The sequence below is a fragment of the Lagopus leucura genome, unplaced genomic scaffold, assembly GCF_019238085.1.
Source record: "Lagopus leucura isolate 7727_CA_CO unplaced genomic scaffold, USGS_WTPT01 Super-Scaffold_100039, whole genome shotgun sequence".
NCBI classification, from domain to species: Eukaryota; Metazoa; Chordata; class Aves; order Galliformes; family Phasianidae; genus Lagopus; species Lagopus leucura.
The window spans coordinates 3,217,361-3,243,830 of NW_024962288.1; the positions used below are offsets into that span (position 1 = coordinate 3,217,361).

The 26,470-nt window shown below is 41.6% G+C and overlaps 1 protein-coding gene across 1 annotated transcript in view; it reads right to left on the bottom strand.

Moving 5' to 3' along the window:
* Nucleotides 1-26,470, bottom strand: part of PTPRT (protein tyrosine phosphatase receptor type T) — a 308,933-nt gene that overhangs the window by 123,177 nt on the left and 159,286 nt on the right. Inside the window, exons 7-8 of the mRNA XM_042883615.1 lie at nt 17,458-17,754; nt 14,711-14,820 (exon numbers count right to left, since the gene is read on the bottom strand). Coding sequence (XP_042739549.1) covers nt 14,711-14,820; nt 17,458-17,754 — 407 coding nt within the window. The remainder of the gene's footprint in view (nt 1-14,710; nt 14,821-17,457; nt 17,755-26,470) is intronic.

The following is a 26,470-nucleotide window of genomic DNA, read 5'->3' on the forward strand; positions in this document are numbered from 1 at the left end:
CTAAAGCTGTGCTAAACACAATGTGGTGCACTGTCCAAATGCTGCATCCCCTCAGGTGAGAAGGGGATGCCAAAGAAAGCATTCTTCCCATAAACTAATGCCTGTCCTCCTTCAGTATGAGCTCCCAAAAATGATCTCCAAAATTTTTCTAATGGAAACTAAATGGAAAGCAGAATAAATTTCTACTTTCAGCCATTCCACCTTTCATGTCTAGAAATTAGTACAGAGATTGAAAAAAGAGGTCTGTTAACTGCTTTTGCGATTATTTTATTTCATTCTGCTTTTAGAGGGGGGAGGAGAGAGTAAGATGCCTGCAATGGGCAAGATGCAAACATGTGAGTGCTGAGGGACAAAACTCATTCTTCTAACAACCTACACATGGACCTATGCACAGGTTGTTGGAAAAGATCATCAAAAAACTGCTGTGCTGGTCATTGGCATATTACTACTAGCACAATCAAGAAGGAACTTCCAGGAAAAAAACAAAACAAAACAAAACACTCATTATTAACAGACCTGCTGTGCAAAGCAACGACTGGCATGGTATTTTTTTCCTATGCTTATCTAATTTGAGACAACACTGAAAATCCTGTGTGGAACTGCAAGCAAGTCCAGATTTAAGTTCAGCTTCAGCATGTTTCTGATTGTCTACCAGAACAGAGGAACTTCTGTTGTGCTTATCTCATTCGTAATTGATTAATCACAGGCAAGGCTCCCACCAGCAGCGTGTGCCCCCAGCATATCATTAAGGATTATGTTCACAGATATTCTGTTTAGACGGCACGGCGTTAAATCCCAGCAAATAATTTGGACACTGAGATGTGCATGGATCCCTTTAGGAGTAAAGCTGCTAAAACAATTGTGTAATGATGTGAAAAAGCAGTGGGTAAACCACACGTCTGGATTCTTCTCAGGCACAAAAGCTTCACCAGGGCTTCCTCTTTATCTCAGCTTTGTATAAAAGAAAAAATATAGCCATTGCTACCATGCATCTCCCGTTAGAAGTGTCAAACACATCATTTTTCTTCTTATGAGGAGCTTGGGGTAGCAGAACACCAACATGTTCATGCAGCAGACACAACTGTGGCTCACCAGTACCATCTCTTTGTATGACAACTATTAGCACACTGCTGTGGCTGTAAGGAATTCCTCGTGGAAGGGTTGCTTGCAAGCGTCTGCCTCCCTGTACTTAAGGCTCTCCATAAGGCAGCCAGGAGCAGATGCCCCTCATGGTTCCCTTGCTGCTGCTGAGATTACACAAGTTAAACTAGTAGCAGGTAACAAGGGACTACCTCAGAACTCTTCCAGAAGCAGCTTTCCTGGTGCCTGATTACCATGACAGAAGGAACTGAGAGGCTGAGAAGCTCGGCTGACAGCACAGCAGACCTTTGCCTCAGGCAAAGCAGAATGAATTTCCCTCGTTCCCAAGTCAATGCAATTTATAGCCCAGGGCTACATCTCATTACTCCTGCCCAAGCCAAGGTTGTTGGAACTTCAGTGACAGTTCAGCAACAGACTTCTCTCGCTGGTACTCCGAAGGCAGTAGCCACAGTTTCATTTAGCTGGAAATCTGCTTTGCCATACAGAGAAGTTTAGAAAGGAAGAAAAACTGTTCTGGAAAGTGAAGTAATACATAGCAGATCTTATTAAATAACGCTGTGGTTTAACCTGGTAAGCAGCTGAACACCACACAGCCTTTCATTCACTCCAGCCCCCTCAGTAGGACAGGGGAGAAAAATCAATTCTACCTTTTTTCCTTGTCTTTTGTTCTATTTTTGCATGATGTCATATGGTATGGAATGCCCCTCTGGCTAATTCAGGGCAGCTGGCCTGGCTCTGTCCCCCTGCTAACAGGGCAGTACAAGAAGCTGAAGAACTGAAGTGTCCTTGGCACTGTGCAGTGCTGCTCAGCAACAACTGAACTATCAGTGTGTGAGCAGCACCCTTTTTTCTCCTAAAGCCAAAACATAGCATGGCACTGTGATCTGAATACGGGAAGAAAACTCTCCAACTGCAGTATGGTGTTAGAAAGCAGTATTCCTTTATTTCTCATGATACATACCAGGTGACCTGATAAATCAAGTGTGCACTGCCAGAATTCAAGTTCTATGTTCAAACAGCTAAGACATACACTTCATAGAATGGTCTGGGTTGGAAGGGACCTTTAAGATCACCTTGTTCCAATCCCCTGCTGCTGGCAGGGACACCTCCTCTAGCCCAGACTGCTCACAACTCCATCCAGCCTGGCCTTGGACACTTCCAGGGAGGGGGCATTCACAGCTTCACTGGGCAACCTGTTCCAGTATCTCACATATGCAATACAATGGCATACATATTCATTCCTTTCCAAGAACTCATTAATATATGCTAATGAGCTTCTGGGCATGCATGGTAGGGGCCTACAGTGGTCTTAGACCACTACTTTCTCCTCGTTTTTCCATCACCAGCTTCACCACTGTGACTTTTGGCTGATCTTTAGCTACTTCTTCCCAATTTGGCAGATGTCCATTGCTTGTTAGGCCATAACGAGCAACTATCTATCTTAGCATACTATAACCTAAAACAGTATGAGGGATCTGAGGAAGAAGTCCTTGCACCTGGTGGATAAAAGCAGTCTGTTGTGATTCCAGTGCTCCTGGGAAGCAGGATCATTGAGAAAAACAAGGTTGTTAACACACCTAGCAAAGCTAAACCAGAAAGGTTTAGAACACTTACTGATCCCTTTTGCTAAACTAATATACTGATTCTTAAACTAATAGCCTAACAGATCCCTATTGCTAAGTGAGCTTATATCAGTACCAGACACAGAAAAATCAACTGTTCCAGCTGAAATCAGGACAAACAATAACTAAAAAATGACAGTAAGCGGGAAAAAGTCGTATCTACTAGGCAGCACTACCTCTCAGTAGCAGCACGGACAGTATCACATAGTTCACTCTTTATAAGGTCAGAACTAGGTAACAATGCATACTTTAGCCTGGGTAATCTGCAAAACTTGAATAATTTCCAATTTGTCTGCATCACAAATAAGAAAACGACAAGATAATAACACTTTGTACTCACTGTGTTTTCTTCTAAATTTAATAGAAGTTTCACACTGTCACAAAGACATGGTAATGGAATAGCTCAGAAAAGGCTCCTAGCTCAGCAGAAAAAGGAGCCAGGCACTAAAAGACACAGCATTCTAGACTGTATTAAGATGGAATTCTACGTTCATGATCTGTGTTTACATTTCTCAATGCCAATAACCAAGCTAATTATCATTCTTGCACACACATACACGAGCTATCTAAAGTCAATTCCTTAGCGCTCCTCTGGCAGCACAGCTTGGAGCTACCATCACTCAGCCAAGTGGGAGCAGTTCTGTGAAGGAGCTCACTGCGACGGCCTGAATCTGCCCAGCAGTTGTAAGACCACATTTCTGACTCTCAAAAAATGACCAAAATGAGCAGAGAAAGATTACAGATTCTGAAATACAACATAAATCTAACAGAAGCATTTCAGACCGAAGGGTGAACCTGATGAAGGAAGCGTTCCACACAAAATACAAGACTGGTGTTAGATATTCAAGGGACAGGACTGAGGATAAGGAGATCCTAGAATTTTCACGGGGGAGTTATTTTGGATTGGATTTCACTCCTCTTGAAGGATCAAATATAATCCGGAAATGATGGAGTTTAAAAAGGAACTTGATTCTCAGGACAGAGCCAGACCTTCTTCACAGGTATCTGAAAAAGAATATGCTTCATTGCCTCAAGTCCATATCTTCACCACATCCCTTATTTCAGCTCCAGGAGTACACAGAAGCTGACTCCAATATCAAAGAGGACATCAGGATACTCCATTAACAAGACATTCGCTCAGCTCTTCTTTCTATCAGACTTTCCTGACTCCCATAGCTCTTTCATTACCTGATCCCCACCACCACTGGTTTTGTGATTCATCCAGGCTCCCATGTGAGCTGCCAACAGCCTGGGCATCCTTCTCCTAAATCACTGTGATTTTCACCAGATGATTAGGAACACAAAACAGAGCTGGCTGATGCTGCTATGCTCTCAAATTCTGATTTCAAGGTGATTTGTGCTCCCTTCCTCCTTGGTTTGTAAGGACAGAGGGGAAGCAGCAAGCTCTCTTTTGTGTGCTTGGAGCCAAATAAGGAATTAACTTGCCTAGCACATTATCTGCTCCAGAGTGTATGGTACCTCAGGAGGACAATCAATTTCATGGTTCTCTAAAGCTGATTGAAACATGATTACACAGCAAGCCATAGGCTTTTTTTTTTCTTTTTTCTTTTTCCTAAGACTTGCCAACTGCCTGTGCTTCTTAGGAACGATTACCATTGCAGGTGAATTCGGATTGCTACTGGGATGGACATTAGTTTCAATCTTATCAGGAAGTTTCAGACATTCTGGAGTACAAGACTAAGTTAATTGTGCCAAGTGTTACACAAAAGGAATAATCTGAAGAAAGTTATCTTCTAATGAACAGGAAAAAGTGGGTTAGGGAATAATCTTCCTCCTGTGTTGGACTTCAGAGCTAAAGAATGTATTTCATGACTGGATGATTGGGAGCATTTTCTGTTTTAAAACTTAGTTTAAGCCAGATGATTATTGCTACTTATGTCCTTTCCCAGCCCAGTACATTTCATGCAGGAGATGTGAAGAAGCAAATGCCTTTTCTCCCATTTGTGAGCTAATTTTTTTGGAAGAAGGTTAAGGGAAAGTTAAATGGCATTTCTGCAAGCCTTTGCTGCCTTAAATATAAGGCTGGCAACAGGTAGCAGACTAAAAGCCCTGAAGAATGAAGTCTCTTAATTTAGGCACAGCAAAAGCACGGCACGGTTAGTACAAAAGGATAAAAACCACAGCACAGCTCTAGGAATGGCTGTGGAACTTAACCCAGGGAGATCGTGCAAACAAAAGAGGCCCTTTTGCTTCCCAGCCTGTTTGCTGTGAGTCATACAAGCAGGGAGTCAATTAAACCTGAATACAGACAGAGTGGACGCAGAACATAACATAACCTTTACCAAGATCAGGAACATTAGGGCTGAGAAGTCTCATGTATCCTCTTTCTTGCCCAGGCTCCTCCTTCCCATTCATACTTCCTTGGGACTTTATTGCTTTTTGTTTTCTATAAATAAAGCTAAATTTAATGTCTATGAGAAAGGGAGAAAGAATGGAGTAGGTAACAAAGCAACTGGGAGTGCCTTAGTAATGTATTCAGGCCATTAAGGATTTCATTAGGTTTACTAAAAGGTCATTAATGATAAAATATCTTTTTATTTTGCATACTTTCTAAACATTATAGTCTGTTCTGCCATTCAAGCTTGCACCCCACTGACATTAATTAGCATGCTATATATTAAAGAGAGTTTTTAATGAGCTGCTATTTCATATGATTTTATTGGAGAGCCTCATTGTTCAGTTTAATAGCAGAAAATGACAACTATAGAAATTGCTTTGATAGGATTGCAGAATTGAGGTGGTTATTCAACCCCCATGCTTGCTCCTCAGTTTGTTCCTGATGCTGGAAGCACTGCTTAATGTCTCTCAGAGCTGGTTTGCCGTGCTGCACTTGCTGTAGTGAAAGCTGTGGGCAATGAACAAAACCCCAAATCAACAAAGGAGTAACAGCAACATCACTTTCAGCTGGTCTGCGTGCCATACATCACAAAGTAACAGCAGCAAGAACCACACTGTGCCACATTAATAGCTAGGACTGATAGATTATCTATAAACGTAGCCCACAACTGTAAGACTATATTTTTTAGTGATGCAAACACTGAACTATCCGTGTGTACTTATTTTCCAAATGTCTGCCTCGCCATAGGCAACTTTTCAAAAAGCAGCTGAAGTAGAAGCAAAGATGGGAGCAAGGAACCACAAGAACCCTTCCCAAGCGGCAAAACCTGGTACCTGCAGCAACTCCTGAAGCTGTCCCAGCCTCACTCTCAGTGATGCCACCTTGGTGGCACAGAGCACAGAAACAGTGACAAATGCAGAGGGCAAAAGAGTAAGCAAAGCGGTTGCTAAGGAGAGTGGGGCATGGAAATCAAACCCAAAACTAAACTCATAGCACCAGCGGATAGCAGGACCACCGTTAGAAGTCCCAGGTCTAACATGCATGCAACAAGGATGACGGTCAGATCAGTTTCCAAAGGAATCATAATGCTGGCACCTCCTCTTGAAGGCCATGAGAACACCACCTTGACTGGCTTTTACTACATTTATTTTGTGTACTTGAAAACTTTTTTAATGCATGCCCCACTACATTGTAGCTCTGTGTGTTTATGTACATTAGCATGCAAACCACTGTTTCATAAGCTGGTCCTTCCTGTAAAGGATCTTACTTGTTTTCTAAAGAAACTTTAAAAAACATTCTTTGTTAATGGTATTCTTCATACACAGCTTGTAAGCACACAGCTGTGTCTTCTCCTTTGTTATGCATTTCCTCAGCTGCACCACTGCACAGAATAAAGCCAATTCTGATTTGTGCAGGACTCTCCAAAAAGTGATGTCTCCTATTTATTCCCATGGAAACTGCAACCGATACAAAAAGCACAATAAAATTATTTGATAGAACACACTCTCAGCTACAAAGCACTATTTCTCAACATAGTCACCACCATGAACTGTGCATTTTCACCTGCAATGAACAAGAGCTGCATCAGCAGGGGTGTCCCATAGTCTCACAGCTGCTATGACAGCCCTGTTGGTGGGAAAATGCTGCACACAGAGCCCAACTTCCACTGTGCTGACAGCCACTGCTTGGTCTCCATAAACATTCAGCAAGCACCAGTGAATGTCACTGGGTGCCATTTCTTCCACACAGACGGATTCAATCCCATCCCTTTGCTTCAGATGCACTCCAATGTCCACACCATTCTACCCCTCTGCTGCCATCTGTCACACAGCAACAGAATGGAACAGGATATTGGGGGGAAGGTTTAACCTCCTTTGCCATCCCACCAACATCCAGCTCTGACGTTGTGCGCCAGCATCACAAAACAGGAGGCATTACTTTCAGAGCAGCCCCCATACAACTCTGTATCACAGAATCACAGAATTGTAGGGGTTGGAAGGGACCTCCAGAGATCATCGAGTCCAACCCCCCTGCCAAAGCAGGTTCCCTATCCGCACTTTGCTTTCAAGTTAGTTAACCATCACATTTCAGGAAGCAAGATACTGAAAAATCTGAATCTGGAGATGTTACAGGACCTTATTTGTAATACCATAACTACAGAGGTACACTGGCTCTTGGTTTCTTACCCCATTCCTTCCATCTAATCTTGCCAAGTGGTTTCCTGGATGGGCAGCCAAGAGAAACAGTATGGCTGAAGGGGAAAACAGTCCAAAACTGTATTTTTTTCTAGCAAAGAAAACAAAGCAGTGGAAGGCAGAAAGGAGATCACACACCTACAAAAAGGTTCATTTTTCAAATTTTTTTTATCTCTGTTACAAAAAAGAAGTGTTGCTTTTGTGTTCTTCCCATTTCATTTGGTTAATAAAATCTATCAAGCACAAAAAATAATGCAGTTCCTTCCTTTAAAAAAATTATTATTATTATTATTATTTTTTAGCCAAATGTCTTCTCTCATTTGCACTGGATTTACATTGCAGTAACTCTATTGGCTTCAAAAGAACAATAAAAAGGTAATCAAAGAAAGCGTTGTGCTCAGGGGACTGCATTATGCTTTTATTTCAGGAAAGCTTGATCAAGCAATTTTTTTTTTTTTAACAGTTGATTCATACTATTTATAACACAAGGCTGCTATTTACCTAGAGGTTGTCATACATTTAAAGAAAACCTGACATCTGAGTTTCTCAAAAAAAAAAAAAAAAAGCCTCTCATTTTCTCATTGTGATGTTGCTGGAAACCAGAGAATTAAAAGTGCATCAATAACAGCTGCTTCCAAGTACACCTTGCAGGTAACAGCAAGTGAGCAGCACATGATTAAGAATTTTATATAGTTTGCAGATGTTTGCTCAAAAGCTCTTGAAGGTGCTTATTCAAAAACCAAAACCATCCCTAACCAGGAAATCATTCAAACATTTCTGTAATTTGAAGGCTGCAGTAAGCTAACGGGCAGAATGGGGAGAGACAGGGGCAGCTGAAGTCTGCACCTGAGCAGTACAAGAAAGACAGAGAGCTGTTGGAGAGGATCCAGAGGAGCCACAGAGATGAGCAGGGGACTGGAGCAGCTCCCCTATGAAGACAGGCTGAGGGAGCTGGGCTCGTCCAGCATGGAGAAAAGAAGGCTGCGGGGTGACCTCATTGCAGCCTTCAGTACCTAAAGGGAGCCTACAGACAGGAGGGGAATCAACTCTTTGAAAGGGTAGAAAACAGCAGGACAAGGGGAAATGGTTTGAAGTTGAGGGAGGGAAGGTTGAGGTTGGATGTTGGGGAAGTTCTTTACAGAGAGAGTGTTGAGGTGCTGGAACAGCTGCCCAGAGAGGCTGTGGATGCCCTGTGCATCCCTGGAGGTGTCCAAGCCAGATTGGATGGGGCCCTGCGCAGCCTGGGCTGGTATGAAATGGGGAGGTTGGTGGCCCTGCGTGTGGCAGGGGGCTGGAGCTTCATGATCCTTGAGGTCCCTTCCAACCCTGGCCATTCTGTGATTCTGAGCACACAGTCCTGCCACAGGGCTGCCAAAAACCCACACCTGCTACACCTCCTGCTCTATGTTCCTGGGATGTAAGGAGCGCCAACAGACACTGCTCCAGAAACTATCACACAAACACAGCAATGCATAATTCCTATAAACGCAAACTCTAAATTAGCCCAACCCGCTTCACTCCTACCACAGCATTTTACGTTCCCAGGCATGACAGAAGAAAAGCCATCCTGCTTTGAAGGAGCAGCACATACAGACATTGGCTCCCCACGCTTGCTGTGCCCAGGTGTAATGCTGTAACTCGATGGAAAGCACAGCAACGCCAGCAGTTGTAGCAGCAAAAGTCCTAGGCTGCAGCAAGTGAAGATTTGGTCAAGCTTAACAACGATTGGCACAGAAACAAAAGAAGCTGCTTACCTTTAGAAGGCCTCACATATGCAGAGATCTCCAGCATAATACCTTCACTGACAACCCTTAAATAAGGTTTGGCAAGATCCGCCCCTTCTGGTCATTCAAGCACATCACATGAACCTGAGCTCCCCTGGGTTGGCCCCGGTGCTCAATCACTGCTTCTAGCTGTGTCCTGCATTTCCACTATACCAGGTAAGCCAGGCTTTCCCTGCAGTCACTCTAAGTGCCCAGGATATTGCTACCAGGTTTCTCAGACTCATGCTAGAGTTCAGGGTCTGACAGAGAGCTTAGAAGCCACGTTCATCTATTAAATAACATGAGGGGATGGTGGGAATGGAAAAGGCTCCCTGTGAGATTCTGGTGGCAAATAACACTGGACTGACAGAGGTGCTTCTCAGATCCCACCAGAAGTTTCTCACTCCCCCCTGCCTTGTACCAGAAGCAGAACCACAGTCTTATGGCTGACACAGCATCCTAACGCTGCTGACCTTCTCAATTGTAATGAGATAATAAACCATTGCAGTCAGCACCATTCATTTTTCACATTCTGGACTGAATCCTTGCTAAGGGGAGACCACAGCACTGGCAGTGCCTAACCAACCTAGCTACCAAGTGTTCTGAAAGCATGACAGTCAGCAACCATACAAAGAAAACTGATATTCAGCTAGTGCAGCCTTCTTTCAGCACAATTCTGCACAAAAATCTGTTAACTACAGAACTAATTTAGGTGTGTACATATGCACAGCTTTCCTAACATGCAGTCAAGAGGACGAAGCAGCCAACTATAGAGCTGACAGCTTCAAACTTGAACAGATTATGGATGGCCACACAGTTTTGCTGCTAGTTTAGATTATTAAGGGATTCTAATTCAACATAGCACAGATGCAGTAAAGCACTTATTCTTCCTATAATTGACTTTCATGGACTCTGGACAAACAACATACTGCAGAACAAGGCACCATATAAAATCAGTGTCAAAGGAAAACATTAGTGCTGTAGATAAACATCCAGTTGTGGGAAGACTGCACTGTCAAATGTCCTTACAGGAGGATGAGAAAGTTACAACCAAACAGACAATTGTTAATTGATCATTTTCTGGGTTTTGAGCACTTAACAGTGTCTCCTTAACGCTGTCTTAAAGCTCAGCTAAACGCAGCAGCCAGCTGTGTGTTGCATGGACTTCCTTCAGTGCACACTTAGTGAGAAAGCTTAGTCCCAGGAGTATCGTGCTTCCACAGAATGCAATTGAGAAGCTGTAAAATGATTGATTTTCATGGGAACATTCAAAGCCACTTCTCACTGAAGGCAATTTCTGAGAATTGTCATCCTTCTACTATTTTGACTGTAGAGCTTTATATAAATTGGTTGCAAGATTTTGTGGTTGTTGCTTTCCTTCTTGAGGGAGCCATTTTTCATTCTTCTTAACAAAAAAAAAAAAAAAAGAAAAAGAAAAAAGCCTTTAAACAAACAAACAAATGACTAAGCCAAGTTCACATTTCAACTCTTTTGTCTTCTCCAGGAAGAGTTTGCTTGATACACCTTTCTGGAAGGAAGATTTTATTCTAAAAATTTCAAGTTTTGTGAATAGCTCTAAAAGGGGATACAAATAGAAACACAAGCATAACCGTGCAGTGGGTAGCTATCACATCACATCATCGAGCTTCATCTTACAGTAAGGAAGCAATAGTAGGGGCCAAAGCTGGGAGAAATCTTTTCCACTCTACTGTAAATGCAGGCAGTGCATCCAAAAATGGTGACCCTACACATGACCATCTAAGAGGCAGTTTGCATGTAACGACCTCTCCTGCTGAGAAAGTGAGTGTAGTGACTGAGAAGTGGCGTATTGGCAACTGGAGAGATGTTGTGTGGCAGACTGCAATTTCACATGGAAACACAGAGGATCTGTAACCTCCGATGCACAATTTAAACTGAAATCCATTGGGCTTAGAGCAACTAGTCTCTCAGCATCCCATTGAAGAGCTGAAATAGTGCATGAAAGTCCCTTGTATTATTATTCCTAGCATCTAAATAGGGATTTGCAGCATTTCAAAAACAGAGACTGAGAAAATTAGTAGTTAGAAGCTGCAAATACATCCTTATTTCCCAAGACCCCATGTGAAACCCACATGGGACTTAATCAATGTAAAGATGAGAACGTAAGTGATTACAGGACTATGCCATGCAATGTTTAAAAAAGTTTAAATGTTGCCTTTAGGCATGGCTTTGAAAGGACTTCAATAGGCTGACTCTTTCTTCTAGCCAAGGAGCTGAAAATGCTGCAGCCACACTTGAAATGCTTCTAAGATTGTAATGCATTCCCCCTAGCAATACAACAGGTACTTTAGACAGGAACGATGTGGGGTTCTTTTGTTGGTAGTGTTTTTTTTAATTTGACCTTCTTCCCCAATAAAGAAGAAACATTCTAAAAACTGGCAATTAGAAGAAACTGATTGCACACAAATAAGATGCTTATGACCGTGAAAATCAACAACAATCACTAAGTGCCCCTGCAAGCTGACAGCTGCCCAAATAAACAGCAAAATGCAGCTATAAGAAGTTTTGCTTATTTACATTGTATAGATCAAATACAAGTTTTCAGAAATTACCTGGGTCCATCTGTGTGCAGGATGCACTTCCATTTGGATCATGGAAAAATGCCTGAAACAACCTCATATAATCTACATGCAGGAGAATTTAAGCTGGTCCATGACCTTGAATTAGATTGCTTGTTACTGCATTCCAGGGACAGCATAGGTCCTGCCAGTGCTTGATGCTGGTTTGACTTTACACACGCTTAAGATAAAAGAAAGAAATCTTTGTTGCATTTCTTTGTACACAAAGGCTTTGAAGCTGAACTCCCACGTGGGTATAAGCACCATTTGATTATTAGGGATTTTAAAGCACAGCAGCTTTTGCTGGATTGTTTTTTGTTTTTTTGTTTTTTGTTTTTTTGTTTTTTAAAGAAAAGGAAACAAAAAAGATTCAACAAGCTTTCAGACTTCCAGGAGACTCAACGGGGGGCAGAGCGTATCATGATATTGTTAGATGCTGCCACTCACAGCTCACTCCGAGACAGCTGCAATAACACCTCTTTCACAAATGGCACATGCTAAAACACCTCTGCAGAGCTTTCTACCCAAACCAGTGTACCAGCAAAATCCATTATCACTGTTCAGCTATGTTTTCAAACACAGATTGATCTACTTGTCTCCTGTAAGTACCTAGACAACTTGAAGCTATCCGGGGACTTGGCTGGAGCTGGAGCTCCTCAGCTTTATGCCCCCTGCAGTGCTTACCTGCAGCAGCAGCCTATGCATCTCCCTGATGGCTCACTTGACTGGACAAACTGATACCCACTAACACAGAACATGTTCATCACATTAACTGCCTTGCTGTGTTCCCCTAACATCCCCAGGATGCACTGCACCATCACTCCTTCCTGACTCACATCTTCATCTATCCAGCATGCTAATAACTGACTTGAAACTCCTGGAGCTCTCCACATTCTCTTGCAGTGATGATTTCTGCTCCCTAGGAACAGACTACTATTACATACTAATTTGGTGATCTAAAAGATTCCATTGTTTAAAATCCCAGCAGTGGCTGTACCCAGTGCAACAAAAGCTTAGAAAGGTGGGGGTTTTATTTGTTTGTTTTAAACAGAACTAGAGAAAAAATACAGTATAGAAAATCCAGCGAGTCAGACCTACATGATGATGATGCAGAAGGAACTATTACTTCATCTGGGGAAAGAAGATGGCTTTTTTGTTTTCTTTTTATTAGGAAAGTTTGTGCCAAAAGGTATTTTAGAGAGAGTCACCTGAACAATACCTATGTGTGAATCTAGGCAGCTACTCCCAGGTGTAATGCAGAACTTGACATCACCAGCTCAAATGTATAACGTGGTGTTTCTTGATCTGTACCTTGGAAGGAATTTTTCTTTAATAAATTTCAGTTGGTTCTTGGGTTTGTTTCTCCCTAATGACAGCAACACAACTGCAGAGTTTCTAGACAGCTGCAGACATCACTGAGTTTCCTGCTCCTGCTGGTGACAGCGCTGCCAGTGCTGGCTCTCAGGAACTGTGCTCCCTACAGAGACCTCCTTAAAGTAGCACCACACAGGTTCCTAGTTTGACCTTCTTTTATTTTGCTTTCTGTTGCAGTTAAAGCTTTATACTTCTACCTAGATCAGTACTGCAGAGCACAGACACCTGAAAAAACTGAAAACCTATCACAGACTAACCACTAGCTTTTTCTTCCTCTTTAACCAATAGGTCAAAGCAGCATCAGGCTTTGATAACAAATAAATGACCAAACCCTGTCTAAAATAACACTTTAAAGGATATTACTAGTGAGGAATTACTTTAGCATGAAGTCTTAAAATAATGCCTGTAGAGACTCACTTTCAGGTTTATGTATCCATAGCAGGCTAGGAATTAAGCAAGCAATACAAAAAATGCAATGACCAGGGCAATACTGGAGGTTTCTTGGTATTTCCAGGAAGATTAAACTTCAACTGCAGGTAGCAGGATGAGACATTTCTGTGCAAATACTTATGCTTTATTTACTAAGCAATTTAAAATACAAATTCTCCTGTTACTTAGAACAAGCACATGTATTTGCTTGTTCAACATCCTGACAATGTCTCTGAAAGCACTCTGGCCTCTCACCAGATTATAGGTAATTGCTCATCTGTATTTTTGTCTCCACCTGGTCAACTCCATTTATGTCAATAGACTTCTCCCAGGGTGTCAAGGAGAATGGGAATGCTCTGGATAATTTTGGCATTTCTTGACAAACCTCAGACACTACAGTTCTGGTATTAACTTAATGCATGGACTTTTATCCTTTTGGGGAGTGGGAAAAGTTGGAATTCACCTTGACTTCTCTTTGGCTTCAGCTATCAAATGTGCATAAAGTCATTATCAGAAAAGAAAAGATCTGTTTGTGCCTCACTGAGACTCGAGCAGTGGTATGACTCGAGGGGCAAAGGCACAGTCATGAAGCATCACTACCCTGGAGGCATTAAAATATCTCTATGCAGCTGCTCTGCCAGAAAAGCTACTTGGTTTGCTGAAGTCCTTTCAATGAGCTGAGCCCAAGGCAATATTTTAGAAGGAAACTGCCTCTTTAAAAATTAAAAGGAGTTATTTTTGCATCATTTGACTGGGATTGCTTTAAATGTGTTCCATTATAGGTCACGTCCACTGCCAGAAAAATAATGCATTCGCAACTGACTCTATTCAGACCAATTTCTTAAAAAATGCAGATTGCTTTAGTGCGTAACTCCTCACTCATATACAGAGGATAGCCTATTCTACCTGCAAAAGCCATGAAATTCCAAGGGTTTGCTTGAGTTCAGGACAGATCCTTTGCAATCTGCAGAGATTTTTCCAAGTGACTGCACAATGACCAACAAAACACAACTTCTGACTCCAGTAAAGGATTATCCCTTGGCAAAATTTGCCACAAATACTGGTGAAGCATTCCTCCCCCCAGTCCCCACATGCCTTGAACTGGAACACTTTTTCAGTGACAACAGCAGAATATCTCAAATATTCTTATGTATTTTATTCAGGCTTATCATAGTGTTTTCTGAAATCTCCCAGAGCTCATGACTGGCTTAAACACATATGAGAAAGGCCCTATGGCATACGTGCTTTGACAAAAGCCAGTTCTCCTCACCTCATAAAGTGTAATGATGCCATTTGTCTCATTTGGAGGCTTCCACTGAACATAGATCTTCTCTTCAAAAGGTCCTCCCTGGATGGATTCCAAGGGAACAGGTCCAGGAACTACAGAATTAAAAAAAAAAAAGCAAACACAATGCTGTGTTAGAAGCTACCACAAGCTCCAGCTGCCACACACATCTGAAGACACCAAGAGACCACCAGGCAAAGTTCATTGCTGAAAATAAAAAATAAAAATAATAGTAATTAAAGAAAATCACTAAGTGAGAAACAAAATCAGAATCCATGACAATACAAAGCTGGCTCCAGTATGCCTTCATCCCACAGTAGAAAATCTTTGAGTACTTAAAAAGGAACCAAAACTACAGAAAATGAATTTATTTGTTTATCCACTAAACCACCTGTAAGAGTTTTCCTTGCATAAACAGACAGACTTATGCTGCCTGCTTCCATACAACATCACAAAATAGATGTTTAATTTTACCCCAAATTAAGCATTTATTTTTAACCAGTATTGCAGTATGTTCATATTTTTCTAAGCTTCTCTTCTATTCATATGTTAAGATGCAAAAAATAAATATTTTAAATAAAAAGAACTTAAACAAGTGAAACCAATTCAACTTCACCTCAAACACACCTATTTGCATGAGTGCAAATAACAGTAATTTACACTCTGCAGGTAAAGCTTGATGTACAGAAGGTAATGTAAGCAGTGATATTTGCAGTTCTCAAAGAACAGTGCATGAAGATCTTCCCGCTTGCATGTATTGCTGCACCACTGGATAACCTCATGGCACGTCCTTGCAGCGCAGTGCAGTGAGGCACTGAGCCACCTCAGCAAACTGGCCAGAGGAGAGCACCAGCAGTGCTCACTGTTCCATCTGCAGCGCTGCGCTCAGCTGGTCTGCACGGCTTTTATGGAAGTCTTCTGACTCACTGAGGCAGGAACATAACCTAGGCCTGTCCTTACCACGTGGAAGAGTGATGAGGTGGCACGCTGTTCCTTTTGTCTGAGTTCTGATACAACCTTCTGATCATTTAAATGTCTCTTTTCTGTGCTTTAGACTCCCCAGGCCATCTCATCATCACTGTAACATTGCAGAAATGTCCACAATGCCCACACCATGTCAAGGAGTGTAGTTACAGGGAGTAGCCTTTCTTTAATTCTCTCCCTGTTCTGGAATACAACATCCTTGTATTTCCAATGGAGCTGTGTTTTATCTAGAAAAAGTTCACCAATATCGGGTCATTAACAAGCTTGACGCTGCTGCATCAACAAACTGCTTGAGAGTTGGAAGAGTAGCAAATCCACAAGGAAGCAGGATTTGCCCTTCAAACACACTGTGAGGATCAGTAATAACGTAGGCAGTGTAGCCTCCTTCAAAAATTATTTGCAGTGAGCAATTTCAGCTCCTCTTCCAGCTCCTTTGGACAATGCCTTCCCTATCTCATGCTTTCCACCTGGGAACATTACAGATGATATATGCACATGACAACTCAAGGCATTACACAGGTGGACAAGGCAGGACACGAATAATTCTCTTTTAAAGGCTTAGTGTGCTCTCTGCTAATTTGTAAGACTGCAGTGCTGTGTATTTACATTTTGCTTACAAGCTAAATCTTGTCCATCTGCCTGTCTTCCATCAGATACACAGGATGGAGAGTGTTTGAGGACAGAATCATTTGGACACAGTGCTAAAGGACAGTTACACTCAGTAGGAAACATACTGTGTCCTCCTTCACCTACACAACAGCAAAGCTCCATCCACCTAAACAGCCAGATTGCACCTCGGCATAAAGATGCTATGAGCTGCACACCTTTATCAATATGGAAGATTGATTTCCCTAGTTAAGGACAAGATAAGATTTATGTTTCAAGATGGCTACAAGGCCACCTAAAAATCCACCTACCCAAGCAAAATTTTAATGCTGTGAAAGATAACTAAGTACACTTCCAAGCCTGACTGATAAAAACCCCACTCATTTTTTCAGAAAGATCTGCCATCCTCTTAAGTCCCTTGTATGATATATTAGATGTCTGGAATCACTTTCAGCTGAGAGAAACTTAGGAAAGCAACCTCTTATTGCTCTGGCAGAGGAAGAACATTTCTTTTTAACACTAGACAGAATGGAAGCTTGTAGTTTAGGAGAGTTCTTAGTCTGAAATAGCTCAGATGGGATAATAACACTTTAAAGCTTTCCATCAGTACTTCTTGAGAAGTGTTCTTTTGTCTCGGAATGGAAGAGTTAGCACCAGAAGAATTTAACATCCGAGGCATATATAAAATGCTACATCTAGAAGGTCAGCATTAAGAAAAAACACACTTTAGAAAGGAAGACATTATAACTCTTTGGGGACTGTGATGTAAAGGAACCAGAAAAAAAAAAAGAAAAGACTAATGTCAGAATTATATTTGCCCATATGATAAAGGAAGCTGCTCTGTAGGTCCTGGGTAGTTCAGAACACAACTTTTACAGAATTAAACCTACTGCTGTTCAGTAACTGCTCAAACTGGTGCTTGTCATTTCCAAGCACTTCAGGGAGTCCTGCCCTTTCAAGAACACCGCTGTAAAATGGAAATTATTTATACCTACAAATTTAACTTGCGTAACGTACATCCTGTCCAGAGAAGCCATTTATAAGTCTTCTGGGACAGAAGATTATGCTGTTATCTACAGTTCAAAAATATTACAATGCCTTCACAAAAAAAGAAGCTAGCAAGCAAACCCAGCATAACTTACCATCCTCCTCAGTCTGCACAACCAGCTCCTCACTCTCCATTTTGCCTTCTGGATTAGAAAGGGCCAGTCTCAGCCTGATGGTCATGAACGGCCGCAGACCTCGCAAGGTGTAGTGGGAAGATGTTTGGATGAGTTCCTCTGCCTCAAATTTTTGCTGGTTAAAGACATACTGGTACTGGACTGTGAGATTGTAGCTGTGGCAGCGGGTCACCGCATAACCAAAGGGCTCCCACTGCAATGTCAGCTGCCGGGAACGGATATCAACAACTTCTACATTCTGTGGTCCATGAACAGGATCTGTGAGGCAAAGAGAAAATAAATAACAAGAGAAATAACAGATTAATTCAACTTTGAAAGAAATCGGCCACCATTAATATGCCTCCTGCCATATTGCCAGATATCTGGGTCCCTCCCAGTTCTGAGTGCTCTTGCCTTTACAATGTAAAAGCGATATTACGTTTTTGAGAGAAGGAGCAAAGGCAAAGGGAAATTAAAGTCTGACCCACTAATGTATTCTAGCTGCTGAACCATCAGTGAAAATCCTGTCATAGGGCACTGAACAGAGGTCGTGCTTCTGAGTCCTGTGAAATGTCACCAAACCCAACAATGGCAGCATGATTTAAGTACTGCTTAAAGCTGAAGCTTAAAGCTGCACTTTCTTCACTTTTATACACACAGTCCTTCCCAATACCTCAGTGAATGCAGACCTACCTAAGTGATGCAAGAAAATAGCAGTCAGAAGAGAAGGAACGGGCTTAGGTCTCTCACCATTACACTCCTGCACCCTCCTTGAAGCCCCAAGCCCACTCTGCTCTGACTGAGGCACAGGAGTACAAGAACCAAGACGGACACTGCCAGACATCCTCTGCCCTAGTGCTGATGCTCCCTCCATTTTTAATTCCTGGGAGGCACTCTTGGATGTTTTGGCAATGGCATACACGAGCAGACCATGCCCCTCTTTCAGTAAATTCTGTGAGCCAGCTCAACCTTATGCCACTTTTATTTCAGAGCACATCAATGCTTTAGTCTCAACAAAGTTTCATCATCCTGTATTATTCTTTCTACAGTATCTGTCTGAGGTAAAGTTTGAATATTCATGTGTAAGAATCATTTTCACCTGCTGTTCCTTAATTTATTTTTAACAGCATAACTCAGAAGCTTTGACTACAGACTTTGCCCTTTTTATGAAATATAAATGCATGCGTCGTTACTCATGCAGATATAAAGAATGAAAGATGAGTTAGTAAAATCAGTGTTTGAGACATGTCAGATGGTAATAACACGACAAGTGTCACAGTTTGTTTATCTGACATTTCTTCAACTCGGCGAGCTCATTTGCTTTGTTGTTCAATATATATCTAAGAAAAATAATTACAAATACATTATTCCACACATTTTGATAGATGTTGCAATTTAGTGTTTTGCCCACTTCTTCCATTCTGTTCCTTTCACAAGCTGAAATTATAAGGGAACATTTTTATGGAAATAAAAAAAGTTATTGGGACTCCAAAATAGAAGCTGCACTACTCTGGAAGACAGTAAAAGTGGAAGAAAATCTTTCCACTGATTCTTGAAGGAGCACAACATCCCTACTGTGAACAATCTACTAATGGACAAACAAAAAACACACTGCAACAAGCAGTTTATTCACAGCTTTATGCCCTTCTTATGTTGTGGCACCCAGAGCACAGCAGGACAACCCCTTCCCTCGCCTGGCCAGCAGTGCTGGGCCTGATGCACCCCAGGGGACGGCTGGCCCTTCTGGCTGCCAGGGCACACTGTGATTTGTGAACAACTTGCTGCCAGCCAGAACCCCCAGGTCTCTTTCCGTGGGGCTGCCAGGGTTGTCCCAGCTGCACAGCCCAGCACTTCTCTTCTTTGTGCAGCCAGAAACTACCCTCAAATCTCTCAAGACTTTGGAGCCTCTGTACTCTCAAGGCAATCAGTGCTCCTCCCATTTAAGCGTCATCCACAAGTTTAATGAAGCTACAGAGGCAGCTGTTCCTTTGGAGAAGCAGAAGACTTTGGTTTGGATGGGAAGAAGGGCCGAAGTGCAGCATGAAGGTCTATTCCAGTTGCTCCATTGGGACTTTCGTTTCAACACTGGACCATAAACAATTTAAAAGGACAACACAAAATAATAACAATAAAAACCTAAGCAATTTTTTTAAAAAGCAAAACCAGTCTGTGCCTCTCCATTTGGGTACCTGAGGGCCTGCCTGGGGACTGCCCAGTGCAGCAGTATGCCAAGACCTCCTTGCAAGGTCTGTGCACTTTTGGGAGAGCCAACAGCTCCTCCCAGCTTGAGCACTACTTGAACACATACATACACGTCTGAAATAGGACAGTTTTTAAAGGATGTGGGGTCTAAATCTTGTGACTGAATCTGTTTCCAGATCAGAAAACACCTTAAAGGAAATTCTTCAGCACACCGTGTCTTTACATATATATACATATATTTAGAAATTAGAGAGTTTGTATGCATGTATATATGGACACTTATTCATAACAGTTGATCATTGCTTTACTATAAGACCACAGAAAGAACATTCCTGTAGATTTATTGTATACGTAATTAAGCTGAACCAAATAATGTTTCTGTGACAACTTCCAGCCTCTGAAACTGTAACAATTAGCACAACCCTGGCTTTGGAAGCATTCAAAGAAAACCAAAACCAGCTGAATGTCCTTCAGAGCTTTCCAAGGTAAACAACTCCTGACTCCAAACCAGACTGGGGCCGAGACACTGCAAAAATGTCATGTCTTGGCAGTGGTGCAGCTGAAGATGGCAATTAACCTCCATGCTAATGTTATAGCATTTTTAAAATTAGTTATTTAAGTCCGTCATGTTATAGAATGAATGGGCAATGAGAGGGTGTTTGGTTTATTGTCGTCAGGTGTGTTGACTACTGGTGAGTAAGAAATGAGACTGATTCAGCATCAGCTCATTAAAGTGCACGTCCAAAACCTTTGCTGCGGATGATTATCTGCATTTCCCAGTTATCTCACCCTGTTCACATTAGCCCTTTCATTTCTAAGTCTCAAACTAAGTCTCCCAAGCTGGTCCGTGTTGAACAATCTCAAATTCTAACTCCGTAATTTTATCATAAATGCTCTATGATATATCCTGATTTATTTTTTTTTCTCAGCACAGTGTTTTTAGTAGAGTAACCTGGCTATGAACAGCAGGTGGGTTTGAATTATAAGGCAAGAAACTAAACTCCAGATTTCAGATATTATCCAGAGACCCCACTACACGAACACAGAACATACTGCATTATCCCAAAAGCTATCGTTTTTCAGGCTTATATCATTAAAATGTGAAATTCATCAGTCCAGTGGTGTAGGGTTGTGGCAGTGAGGTGGGAAGTGATTCGGGTGTTGCACTGAAAACAGAAATGGGATGCAAGTTTCAGAAATACCCATATCCTCAGGAGATTCCAAAAGTGTAGAGGTTTAGCATCTAATGGCCTTCTAGATTCTTTAGCCAAGAGGAATGTATAAATAAGTAAAACCTATTTAAACCTTAGGTTCAGAGAAGGAGAAATGAGGCTGGAATCACATCAGTAAATTGAAGCACAAGACCTGCAAAGCTTTATATTCCTTCTGGCACCCTTATCTCATCTTTCAATCTCCTTTTCCTGGAAGCTAAGACTATGTAATTCTGAAAATGTTTTCCTGTTGCCACACCAATTTCCTCCACAGCATAAGCCATTGAAACTTATTGTTAAAGATGAGATTCTGTATTGTTTTTAAAGGGCAGCAGTCTTACTACTTTCCCAGTTTAATTCCTCCTGCACTTCAGCTTTGCAAGTACATATCCTTCTTTTTCAATCTTAGTCTCAAAAGGTCCATAGTACCCATTTCCCTGGGTCTGCTGTATAACATAAACTACTTTTCATAGTGCAGTCACTTATTTTCCCTAAAAGAGTAAACTAAAGCTTAGCAGAAGGAGATTTGGGGGTGCTGGTGGCAGCAGGTTCAACATGTGCCAGGAGTGTGCCCTAGAGGGGAAACCATATTTTGGGCTGCATTAAACACAGCACGGCTGTCTCATCAAAAGACGTGTTTCTCCTGCTGCATTTAGCACTGATGTGGCCTCACTTTGAGAACTGTGTGCAGTTCTGGGTTCCACAATATGGAAAGGATGCCAAAGTCCTTGAAAGAGTCCAGAGGAGGATAACAAAGATGTTTAGAGGGCTGGAAGACACATTCCAGGTAGGAGAGACTGAGGACATATGGGCTGTCCAGTCTGGAGAAAAGGAGGCTGAGTGGCAACATCACTGCTGTCTGCAGTGATGGAGGGGGAGGAGGGGGAGCAGAAGGTGGTGCTGGGTTGTGATCATGGGAACTGGTGGCAGGATGGGAACGGCACAAAGCAGTGCTGGGGAGGGTCAGACCAGGCATGACGAAAAACTGCCCTGTCGTCAGGGTGGTCAGACACTGCAACAAGGCTCCCAGCAAGGGGCTCTCAGTGATCAAGAGGAAACTGGATCATACCCTCATTAATATGCTTTACTTTTTGGTTAGCCCTAGCCTTGAACTAGATGATATCTGTACATTCTTTCCAACAGAACTATTCTATTCTCTATAATCTTCTACTATTGGAAATACCTGAAGAGTAGACAAACTGCTCCAATTCTGTATAGAATACAAAAATTATAGCTTTCCAATAAAGCAAGGAGAAAACTAGAAATTATTATTTGGCTAGTTGAAGAGAAGTTGCTAATATAGATCTCAACTTCAGCTGTACAGAAAAACTACCAAAGCAAGACAGAAACAGTCTGACCCAATCTGAATAGTGATGGATCATATATATTAAGACATCAGTGGAACCTGCATATACTGAAGCTTCTACATATACTGAGACCTTGGAAAACCCATGAAAATTCTTAACAGGCAGCAGCAATGAAACAGCTGTCACTGATCTATTAAAACTAGCCTTGAATCCGTACAAAGAAAATCATAGTCTCTGGGATTTCACTGTGCAAACACTTCATTTCCCTTTCAGCCTGACTGAACTATTAATTACATCAAAATCAAGGACCAAACAGTACTTTTTAATACTGTATTTCTCACCAACACTTCCACACCTATCCTTACTTCAGTGGGACGCTGCAAGATGTAGCTGGCCAGGAACCTTGCTGAACTGTGATAGCCCAGTGGCCAGGATGGAAACAAACTCCAGCAGATCGTTCAGATCCACGTAAACAGATGCTTTTGACCCACTGGTGACTGCTACTGCTCAGAAACTGCATCTCCTGCTATCACCATTTCACAGAAAGTGTACTTTTATGGCTGTTTCTGTAATTTTCTTATTGAATTTTACAGATCTTGTTTTGTTCACTAGAGTCATCTCACTCGAGGTGAGATTGTAGAAGGGCAGAACTTGATTTAGATTACTAATAGCAATTGTCTCTGCTTTGTATCTCTGTCCACCTATGGAAGACCAAAGAATAAAAGACGTAATGGCAAAGCACCAGAGTTTGAAGATGAAGCTAAGGTTAAGCAGAGAAGTTAAATAGAGAAAATCAGCTGTTGCTCTTCAGGTTAACTACTTGCTGCAGGGGCCTAATTGCAAGGCATTGTTACTGTCAGTAAGGACACAGTACTGAGTGGAAATGTTCTGAGGCCCCACTGCCCACATTTCCTGACCCTACGGAGAAAGAGGGGTGTTTATTAGCAGTGCAGTTGTCCACTGATTACATCGTTTCCTGGCAGTAGATGACTGAGGCTGAGAAAGCACAAAAGGAGGAAAATCGGGCAGCAGCTTGGTGAGAGTCCTGCTGTTTCCTGATCAACTAGAGAAGGAAGTATGTCAAAGTGCCTTGCCCTCAATACTCTCACCCCTCAGCTCATCGGCCAGTCACTCCAACCAGATCCCAATTAACATCTGGTGCCCTAATAAGGCCCACATCCATCTGCTCCTTCCTAGATAGGCTCTCTTACAGACAGGGAGATGCCTGCGTGCATTGGTAGTTAATAGTAAGACCAAAACTCTGCTCTCACAGCTACTTGCATGCTATGACCTCTCTCTTTTGTCCAGAAAGTATTTAAATTCATCTTCACTTACCAAATAAATTTGGTAGCATCACAGAATAGCCTTTCTAGATTTGAGAACTTCATAGAATATTTCACTTTGACAATAAATTGAGACTAACTACTTTTCATGTGAAACCAACAACATTCCTACTAACAGTAAAACGGGACAATTCTTTTGTAGGTTCCTACCTGTTCTACAGACACCTTTTTTGTTTCACAGATGGAAACCTAAACAGTAATTTGTCTGGCAATGATTTGAGTGCAGGTATTAGATGAGGGCTGAAGCCCTCTCTATCTCACCTTGACTCCCCGTTTTCCATCTTCCTCCTTACACATCCATAGGATGCAGCATGCCAAGTGAAACATACCTACTAGCAAAATAATGTAGCAAGATAAAGCAAAGCAAAAGCATTCTACTGGTATGTTTTCTCCAATTCAAACGTGTGTGACGGCTCAGGATCAAACAGACAACACCAGTGAGTGCTGTACACCTCTTCAGAGATGCGGACAGACAAATTATTCTATAAACGCCTTCTGTATCCTCATCCTATGCGCAGACATTTCAGAGCTCTGTGCATTCTTGAAGCACTGCATGTCTTTTTGGTGACAGAGTTTCTTTGCTGAGCATAACAAAGCATACAGATGCTGCCCATCATATTTCAATGCCTTCCCAGCCTGAATGTGGTACAAATGCCCTTTCAGATATGACAGATAAAAACATTGATTAGGCAGAGCTCCTCAGCCTTTCTTGCCCTTATTCTTTCCTTCATAATGAAATTTTCCCTCATTGGAATTTCTTTTTAAATGGTTCAGGTGTCACCGCTCCAAAGACAGGGCAGAGAAAGCTGAAGGCAGACAATTATACAGAAAGGTGTCTTCTAAGAGAAGAGTTTCAACAGAGAAAACAAAAAGAGAAAAAAGGAAGGGACCTAGTACAGCAAAATGGCCATGGAGCAAACAAGCTGCTTGTTGAAGTACGTGCAATCAACTCATCCCCACGTCACAAAGAAATAGGTGTCATTACAGCTGATGAACAAAAATAGGCCATCTGATGGCATTCTGTGAGAAATGAAGGAGCAGTGCCACACAGCTGATCCATTAAAAAAGAGCTATGAAATAACCTGGATCACTGACTATATGCTAAGCTAGGGAGTGAGCTCTTGCAACAGTTAACACAACCATTTCACTGCAAGTCCCAGCACTTCTTCATTTTTTGATCGATTTGGTTTTGTTTCAGTTGCAAATTTTAATTGAATTCTGCATTGTAGAAAACACAAGGTTCCAAATTGTGTCTTCCCATTTGGAAATGGTAAAAAGAAAGCTTTCTTCTTCTGGTACCAAAAAAACTGTTGTTCCCTAACAAACTTAAAAATAATCATTTAAAACAACAATAAGGAGCAATTATGACGTTATTAAAAACATCTATCATGGAAACACTTAGCGGTGCTATTCCATGGCTGGGAACAAAATGGGGATTATGGAGCATTTTGATGATTAAATGCAAAAGCATTATTAAATATGCTAATGTAAGCAAAATTACAAAGCAGGTAAACCACTTGGTCTTTGGCAAACAGAAGTAAAATGTGGTTTTTTTTCCTATGAATCTGTTTATTTTATTACGTATAAATAAAATTTATTTGTGCAATTTTATTAACATGCATATGTATTTAATTTGATTACCTCTTTCTCTGTGCACCTCTGCTGTTAGCTTCAAACAGAACAAGAGGAAAAGATTGCAATGCTGTATAAGGCACTTCCTGACAAAGAATAAATTATCTCCATAAAAATAAAGGAGGTAATCAAAATAGCAGGGAAACAAATGTTTGAGAGGTTTCCTCTATGCAGCCATAGATCTGTTGAATTACTCTGAACAGCAGAAAGAAGCACTGCTCCTGCAGATAGGCCTTCTCACATTTTCTAACTGCAGCATCCTTTTCTGTCCATGCAATCTGCAACCAAAATTCTCCATGATCTTTAGGAAACCTTTCAAAAATAAAAAACTATGAAAAACAGTTTTCCATGTCTATTTGTCAGCCTAGTGAAAAGAGCCTCCAGCTGATGAAGCACTGGCTTTGAGGGGGCTATGGTGATACCTTAGCTGCCAAAGCCACTTGAAGCTCATCCCATCTTCTGAAGATTCAGGAGAAGCAACAACTCCCTTTTTCACCAGCAATAGGCACCCAGATTTGAGAAATCCACATATGATAATGACTAGATGATATTTCTGTGCTTAATGATATTTCTAGTGATATCCTCCCCACAATATAGCACACTGGCAGAAAAATAAAATAAAATAAAAAATCTGTATGTTTTCAATTGCTAAGAATGCTGAGATTGGATAATTATGTAGGGCAAAGGAGATACTGACACAGCCATAGAAATACAACTAGACAAAGGGAGGGGATGTTCTCAGGAGTGAGTGGTTGGAAATCCAGGTAGAGTAGAATATACCAACCTGTTTCTTTTCTCAGTTATTCCTTTCACTGGGCCAAGAGATTTTCAAATTCCTGTGCCTGAGTATTGTCTGCAGTGCATTTTAGACAGGGTTTAAATACAACATATGGGCAGCTGTTTCATTCTAATTTCATGCTGATGTCTTTCTTCCAATAGAAAGTTGAAATCAGCAGTGCAATGTCATTACTGCCATGGATGGATAACTATTGTGTGAATGTACATATCTGAACAAGCGTTTATTTCAAACTGCTATAGATGCCCCTTGGGATGGTGGAAGAAGGATAAAAGTTGGCTCTGAAAAAAATAGCCCAGTAATTGCTCATTTCCTACGTGATGGTTGCACTTTTAACCTACAAAAAATAAAACAGAATAACTTTATCCCTAAGCTTATCTGGCTGTAAAATTTCTGTTCAAAGATGTCCATGTTCCCAATAGGAGCCATTCCCATTCTTCTGGATTTTCTGACTCAATTAAGAAGCCAGACTTGCTACAGTGCAACAGCCAGAATCCTGGTGTG